This window comes from Vicia villosa, linkage group LG1, assembly GCF_029867415.1.
Source record: "Vicia villosa cultivar HV-30 ecotype Madison, WI linkage group LG1, Vvil1.0, whole genome shotgun sequence".
NCBI lineage: Eukaryota > Viridiplantae > Streptophyta > Magnoliopsida > Fabales > Fabaceae > Vicia > Vicia villosa.
Window position 1 is genome coordinate 169,031,206 of NC_081180.1, and position 8,527 is coordinate 169,039,732.

Genomic DNA, 8,527 nt, shown 5'->3' on the forward strand with positions numbered 1-8,527 from the left:
CAAAAATACTTATCATAGTGTATCTAATCATATAAGGAAAGAATTACCTAATTAGATAGTTTGATACTTTGTATATACATTACAATGTAAATTAAATATTCCTAAGCCAATAGTTGGTGGAGTTCCCATACAAATTCAAAAATATTATCTTGTGATATTTTCTAGTCACACTCCCTTTTTCGCTTTTTCAACTTCTCTTTTATGATTTATGAATTGCCATCTCTTACACTTTTTGAGAGTATATATATGTTTATGGCCTTAAAGTCCTATTCATTAATGTGGAAACATAAATATCAAGTAGCCATGCATGGAGAAAATTTACATAAGGGAACTTGGCTTCAAGAGGAAGATGAACAATTGATTAGCTTTGTGACTCGTCTTGGGGAACGAAGGTGGGATTCCCTTGCCAAAGTAGCTGGTATGTATGAATGAATCATGTTTTTGACAATCTTAAAAGATTATTTTTCCGTCATTGTTGCAAACATAGTTTTAAATAGCAGTGACATTAAGGTTTGCCATTGCGTCGCAATCCTTAAGGAGAATCGAGGTCAAATGGAAACAATGACACTTTAATTGAAATTAGATTGCGGTTTCAATAAAATTAATAATAGTTGTGTCGGACCTATATTGCAGTAGCGAATTTTTATTTAAAACCCTAGTTGCATTTATACAACAACCTTTAGAGTGTGTTTGGATGAAACATTTTAATCAGGTAATATAGTGTTTTAAAGGAATTTAGAATAATTTGCACAAAATTTATTGTTTGGATACAAAAATGAAGAATCGTTAAAATGATAGAAATTTATGGAGTATTTTATCTAAGTTAAATTTAATCATTTTGAAATGACACCAAAAATCAAAGAATTTGAAATTCGTCTCATGCTCCATAGAATGTACTTGTTATTATTATTTCTTCAAATTTTACAAATTAATCCTCATATTTTCCAGAAATATAAATTTGACCCCACAATTTTTTTAAAAATTGCAAATTGGACCTTAATAATTTTTAAATTTTACAATTTAATCCTTTAATTTTTTAAAAATTGCACATTAGTCCCTACTTTTCAATTTTTCATTTGGTCTAAAAATTAAAATTTTATAAAAAATGACCCCAAAATTCTAACAATGAATTATCTTAATATTTCATCCAAACAAAATAATTTAAAAAAATAAATGGATTTTAATTGTTCATTTAATTTTAAATTACTTCATCCAAACACACTCTTATTCATTTTATAGATTAATGTTAAAAAATATTATAGTTGCAATTAATGGGTGATCAAATAAAACTCGATCTAAATAATTTTAAAAAAAAGTTAAAAACTGCAAAAAGAAAAATCAAATATTAATAGATATATTTTAATGTCCTGTTGTAAAAACTTTCCTGATCAAATTTTAGATTAATTTTGTCAAACCGATTCAAAATGAATTGAATAATATGCAGGGAATGGATCATTTGACACTCGTATCAAACATTAACTTTTGACATTAAATTCTATCCCTTTATTATCATTAACTCAATGGAGAATATAAATTTCCTTAAAACTCATGTGTTAGTTTTTAAATAAATATATCTTAACTCTTAGATTAATAATAATAAACGGGTAGGATTTGGTGTCATGACACTTTGGTGGTAATTGATCTTATTTATCTCATTTTAATATATATATATATATATATATATATATATATATATATATATATATATATATATATATAATATTGCATTGATTTATATTCGTTAATATAATATTAATTTAAATTATATTCACACATAATAATAAAAACAAATAAATTAAATTATGCTAATAATAAAAATTAATATTATAAAATAAAAACTATTGTTTATATTTAAAACAAATGAAATAATAAAAATAAGTAAATTAAATTTTGCTAATAAATAGTATTAAAACAAATTTATTTGAATATTATTTATTAGCGTAATTTAATTTATTTATATTTACTATTTAATTTATTTTAAAAGGTTAAATAAGTTTTTGGTTCTTATAAATATTGCAGTTTCATTTTTAGTCTCTCCTTGCCTTTAGGCAACGGTTTTAGCTTGTTTTGGCAACGGTTTTTTTGTAAAAACCGTTGCCTAAAGGCAGGGAGGGACTAAAAATAAAAACTGCAATATTTATAGGGACCAAAAACTTATTTAACCCTATTTTAAATATAAACAATTGTTTTCATTTTATAATATTAATTTTTAATATATTATATGTTATATATTACATTAAGATTATTATTTTATAAATTTTTTTTAATATTAGTCAATACGAAATAAAATTATAATTTATAATTTGAAAATATAAAAACAGATTCAAATTAAATCACCTAGAATTAGATTAGACGGAGATCATATTTTTTTTAACCAATCATCTAAAATTGAATCAAATTGCAAATAATATTATTTTTAAATTAAATAATTAAATTAAATAATTTTATCTCTAAATGGATTCAAGCTGCATGAAACACCCTATTATGTTAAGATGTATCATGGAGATTTTAAAATCATATATGTTGTTGATACAATTGCAGTTATAATATACTTTTAAGAGAGATGAATAAAATACAATTTGTCCATAATATTTTGTGCATGCACATGTGAAAAATGGTAAAAAATTGTTTGCTATTATGCAGGGCTAAGGAGAAGTGGTAAAAGCTGTCGGTTAAGGTGGTTGAACTATCTTCGTCCAAATCTCAAGCATGGCCCGTTTAGTGTTGAAGAAGAGAAGCTTATTGTTCAACTTCAGCTTCAATGGGGCAACAAGTGAGTTTCTTCCCTGTAATAATCATGTCATGTGCTGCTATGCTACTAGTATAAGAAATGGTAGATTTATAACCTTTAATTATTTGTTAAATTTGCAACAATGAAACTAGGTGGTCCAAGATCGCGCGCAGGCTTCCAGGAAGAACAGACAATGAAATCAAGAACTATTGGAGAACTCATTTGCAGAAAGGAGTACAAGTTCAACAAAAAGGTTAATTGTGTTATTTCATTTATGCGGTGAATATTGTAGTTGTAATGTTTTGCAGAGACATCACATTTAGGCGTAGAATTTAGGGTTTAGAATTATAATTTAAAACTGATACATAAATACTTGTGAAAATTTTCAGGTGAGTTAGTTTATAAAGAAGAAAATGTAGGTCATGATTTGAACAAGAAAAGCATTGTTGAGGGTATGGAAAGCTGTATAGATAGTTCTCCTTTATCAGATTGGGGAATGAGGAATTCACCTTATCATGAAAGTAGGATATTGGATTGGATAGCAGAATTGCAAAATGGATTTGGTGATAAGGAAAAGGAATTAGGACAAGAATGTAATAGCAATGAATCAATGTATGAATATAATCCCCATCAAGAATATTATGATACATGGGATTATTCAGGTTTTCTATGGGACTTGTAAATTAAGATCAATTCAGTCTTCGAAATGTGTATACTTAATACCAATAATAAGAACAGTCTTAAATTTGTTTTTGAAGTACTGTGAAAATAAGTTCCGGTTCAATCATATAAAAAGAATTCAACAATAACTGAATTGTTTTATGTATTGATCACTAGGTTAGTGATCAAGAGAAAGTGAGAGATTATTATATTTAGGGGGAGTCTTAAATAAATTATATTTATGATCGAAGTGGGTTAATAATCATGCGTGTTCTTTACTACTTTAGGTTTTACAATTTGTTATTCTGTTATAAGTAAGTTATACACTATGTCTAACATCTTTTCTGGAAAAAAAAATTAAAATAACCATGTTTAATAAAAATAATACAGAAAAAACCAAGTTTTTGGGGTATTTACCAAACTGTCTAGGTTTGGGATACCGGGTAAGTGAATGCGCCATTTGAAATGGCGCATATGTACCTTAATAGCCAAATGAAATGGCGCAAATGAAGGGGAAAATTAGGGCACATGGATTTAGCCAATCCATTTGGCGCATGCATGCATGTTGCAACACATAGGCGCCATTTCATTTGGCTCCTATGTGTTGTTCCTTTTTTTTTCAAAATTAACCCGTTTCGGGTATTTTCGCGTACCGTTTTCGATTCCGGTCTATTATTTTCGTAAAAACGTCTAATAAATCGAGTTCGTAAAATTCTTATTAACCCTAAATAATGTAATGTTTGCGTTGTCGATTTCGATTTTTAACTAAAACACAATTTATTGATTAAAGACGGAGGAAAGGTTACAAGAGGTGGTAAGCGTAACTGTTACATTGTCCTAAAAAAAATACAGAGTAGATTAAACTTGCGTCGAGGTTGAGCCACGACTAGGGCATCTTTTTTTATTGTGCCCCACCTGACGGCAAATGCTGCATTTTCGTTCCATTTTGTCGTGGACGTCCATTTCGGTTCTAATCCGTGTACTATTGGGACGCCCTTTTTTTTTCGCCGCATTGCGTCGTTGTGCCAAACTACCTCTCCATCATACTCAGGCCAGTAATCCTCCTTGGCAACCACAGGAAATGCAACACTGTAAACTCTGAGCAAGGTCTGAGTCTTGTAAATCGGAGACAGTAGTGATTTAGCGTCGCGGTGCGCATACGCACATGCAGCTATGACGTGCGAGCAAGGCATACGAAAAGCTTGAAACCTTCCACAGTCGCACCAATCTTCATTCAGAAGAACCCTATATTGTTGTCTTGGCAATCCCTCATTGTGGTCAATTGTCTCGCGCACACTGAACGTGCGATTGAATCGGTCGAAAGAAGTCACTTGATGAGTGTTCGCTTTTGCCGATTGCTGTTGCATAAATTTCATGCAACTATCGCTTAATAGTTGACCAGATTGCCTAACATCACCCCATTTCCTGCCTCTCGTTGAGAAGAGCGCAGCCATCCTAAAGTATGTAGCCTCCACTAGTGCTGTGATTGGAAGGTTACGAATGCCTTTGAAAACGCCATTCATGGATTCAACGAGATTTGTTGTCATATGTCCCCATCGCACGCCCTTGTCGTAAGCCCTTGTCCATTTCTCCCTAGAAAGGTTATCTACCCAACTACCTGCCTCTGGATTTGTCATGACAATCTCACTCCGATAATGCTGGAATGTGGGTTGGGTTAATGCATAACCAGCATTGACCAAGGCCTTTCTTAGATGTTTGTCCTTGATCTCCCGCATGAAGTTCTGGGCGATGTGGCGAATACAATAGACGTGTTTTGAAGGGGGGTCATGCCATCCGTTTGCTGGATTATTGTAAGCACTCTCTATGGAAGCGTGCCTATCAGAGATTAAACATATGCCAGGCTGAGGAGCAACATGTTCTCGGAGGTTCCTTAGAAAGAAACTCCAACCCGCCGCAGTTTCACCTTCGACGATTGCAAACGCCACTGGAAATATGTTGCTGTTCTCGTCTTGTGCAACCACCATGAGCATGGTTCCTTTGTATTTGCCGTATAACCATGTCCCGTCAATTTGAAGTATTGGTTTACAATGTGCAAATCCCCGTATGCAAGGTTTGAACGCCCAAAAAAGCCGATGGAATATTCCATTTCCTTGGACAGGGTTTCCATCCGGGGCATGAGCGGGCAGTGTCTCTAGAATAGTAACAGTGCCAGGTGCGTAACTGTGTAGCGCATTGAGGTATCGGGGAAGAATTTTGTATGACTCCTCCCAGTTGCCGTAGACGGTCTCAATTGCCTTTGTTTTTGCAACCCATGCCTTTCTATAAGATGGAGTGTAGTTGAAGGTTGTAACGATATGCGAGATAATATTTTTGACCTTCAGAGACGGATCAGAACTTATTAGAGGCAAGATCTCCTGACATATGAGATCGGCACTGAGTTTCGTATGATCCTGGGAAGTGTTAGGGTTGACACACGTGTGTTGCTGCGTAATCGATCCTATTTTCCATGCATTACTTCTCTTCCTATAAGAAGCCAACAGTCTGAAGCCACACTCTGGATTCTTACAAGTGATTACATACTGTTCCAGGTTAGAACGATCTACTACAAAATCAACGTTGTGTGCCATGTGCCATTTTTTTATTGTTCTAATACAAGCCTCCTTAGAGGGAAACTTGTCTCCTTCCTTTAATTCATCGTCAGTTTAGATGTACGGTGTGAAGAAGATGTCGGATGATGGTTCGTCACCTTCTAGGTTCAGGTTACTCATATGTGTTGGAGGTGCGTACACGTGAGCTGGAGGCACCAAAGTTTGTTGCTCGGCGTCAGATTCCTTGTTGACCATGTCGTCAAATTCAGTTTCTAGATCTTCTTCTTCCTCGTCTCTGACATCAACTTCTTCTTGCTCGTTGACTGGTGGGTCTATAACTTGTGACTGGACAATCTGAGTTTCTTGTGTCCCAATCTGTAGAGTAACGTACAACTCGATGGAATCCAAGCCAGAGTATTCGTGAGTAGTAAACATATCTTGCAGGTCTTTGTCAGTGGCAATCTCCATCTCATAAAACTTGACGGTGTTGTCGTCATTGAAAGAGGGACATTGGTAAAAAACGGTTGCAATAGGACCCATTGCAATCTTAGCGTATAGTCGCTGAATGAAGTACGAAAAGTTTACTCTTTTGCTTAGCAAAAATGGAACAACCTGAGTGTTCCGCATCACAAAACCGGCTATTTCGTGAGAGTAAGTCTCACCGTTTAGATGGGCATGCACAAGGTACTGGGTAGATGAAGTCATTTCGACAGAGAAGTGTTTGGTTGCTTTAAGATAAATTCAAATTTGGCAGAATTTCTAGTGTGAGTTGTAATATTTAGAAAACACTGAGTGTCTTATATATGGTGGTTCTTACAGACACACTAGTATAGGTTTGCCACAAGATTCCGTATTGATTATAAAAGACAGACACACTGATCTAGGGCTGCCACAAGATTCCGAATTGATTATAAAAGACAGACACACTGATCTAGGTCTGCCACAAGATTCCGAATTGATTATAAAAGACAGACACACTGATCTAGGTCTGCCACAAGATTCCGAATTGATTATAAAAGACAGACACACTGATCTAGGTCTGCCACAAGATTCCGAATTGATTATAAAAGATTGATTATAAAAGACAGACACACTGATCTAGGTCTGCCACAAGATTCCGAATTGATTATAAAAGACAGACACAGTGATCTAGGTCTGCCACAAGATTCCGAATTGATTATAAAAGACAGACACACTGATCTAGGTCTGCCACAAGATTCCGAATTGATTATAAAAGACAGACACACTGACCTAGGTCTGCCACAAGATTCCGAATTGATTATAAAAGACAGACACACTGACCTAGGTCTGCCACAAGATTCCGAATTGATTATAAAAGACAGACACACTGACCTAGGTCTGTATATATATAAATACTAATGATGTTACTAAAATATTAATTATATATATTACTAATTATACATATAATTAATAATTACGTATATATATTTTAATTAATAAATATATATATATATATATATATATATATATATATATATATATATATATATATTCTAATTAATAATTACGTATATATATATTATTTGATAAATGTATATATTCTAATTAATAATTATATGTATTTTAATAATATATATTACTAATTATAAATATAGTTAATAATTACGTATATAAATTACCAATAATATGTATTTTAATTATTGTACACATCCGCTAGGGTAATTATTGTTCAGACGGAAACACAACAACCACATTTATTTTAATTCAATGACCCTGCGTTGACAACACAAAACCATCGGTAAATCACGATTTTACATTTGCAGAAAAGGAAAGAACACAGAACATCTGGTAGTACACGCTCACTCATTGCAACAAGTAAAACAACAATTAATCTAAACTACTCAAGTATTACTGCATGAACAAGGGGATCTTCAACGCCTCGGTTAACTTCTCCACTGTGTGTCCAAAACATTAGATCCATGTCCACGTCGTCTTTCACACGATCCCAATAATACATGTACGTGCCTTCAAGGTTATTATCCGTCAACGTAATGTATGGACATCGGTAATCTAGCTGTTTAACTTTTCTGGTTGGACCATCTAGTTGACGAAACCCAGTGTTGATGGCTCTAACAATTCTCTGGAAATTCCAGTGAGGGTTAAGGCAAACCCGGATGTGACTACCTTCCTCAAAGAAGACCACAACCCAAACCGAGTTCATTTTTTAGTGTTCACAGTAAGAATGAAAGAAGAGTTAGTACTTCAACTCCACACACACTGCTACTTATAGCGGGTGAAAGGCAGAGGGAAATTTTATTGTTAATTATTAATAACTTAAATAATAATTGGAAACTTTGTAACAATAAAATATCATTTCATTGAAATATGTTAACAACATTTAATTGAACGGTACAGATATGCTAAGAGAATTTAATTGAACGGTACAGAAGTTACTGAAATGATAAAGAAACTGTGGCGTCTAGGATATTACAACGGTTAAAACAATGTCTTCTCTGTCCTCCATCATTAGAGTGCATTGGATGTCGTCTTCCATAGTCTCCCACCAACGCTGCCTTTCGAGAAAAACACCTCCCCTTGTTCGAAGTCTCTTGATAGATCTGATTTG

General features: G+C 33.4%; 1 protein-coding gene across 1 annotated transcript; it reads left to right on the forward strand.

Annotated features, from left to right (window-relative positions):
• Positions 1-303: 303 nt before the first annotated feature.
• Positions 304-6,298, forward strand: LOC131659243 (transcription factor MYB59-like). The gene is made up of 5 exons (XM_058928459.1): positions 304-418; positions 2,644-2,773; positions 2,884-2,984; positions 6,018-6,048; positions 6,217-6,298. Exons 1-5 carry the CDS (start codon positions 304-306, stop codon positions 6,296-6,298), a joined length of 459 nt encoding a protein of 152 aa, XP_058784442.1.
• The last annotated feature ends 2,229 nt before the right edge of the window (positions 6,299-8,527 follow it).

Excerpts from the sequence above, each read along its gene's own strand:
- LOC131659243 (XM_058928459.1), top strand. The coding sequence starts at position 304 with ATGCATGGAGAAAATTTACATAAGGGAACTTGGCTTCAAGAGGAAGAT. Across the intron at positions 419-2,643 it reads TTCCCTTGCCAAAGTAGCTG|GGCTAAGGAGAAGTGGTAAA; the intron begins GTATGTATGAAT and ends GCTATTATGCAG. Across the intron at positions 2,774-2,883 it reads CAGCTTCAATGGGGCAACAA|GTGGTCCAAGATCGCGCGCA; the intron begins GTGAGTTTCTTC and ends CAATGAAACTAG.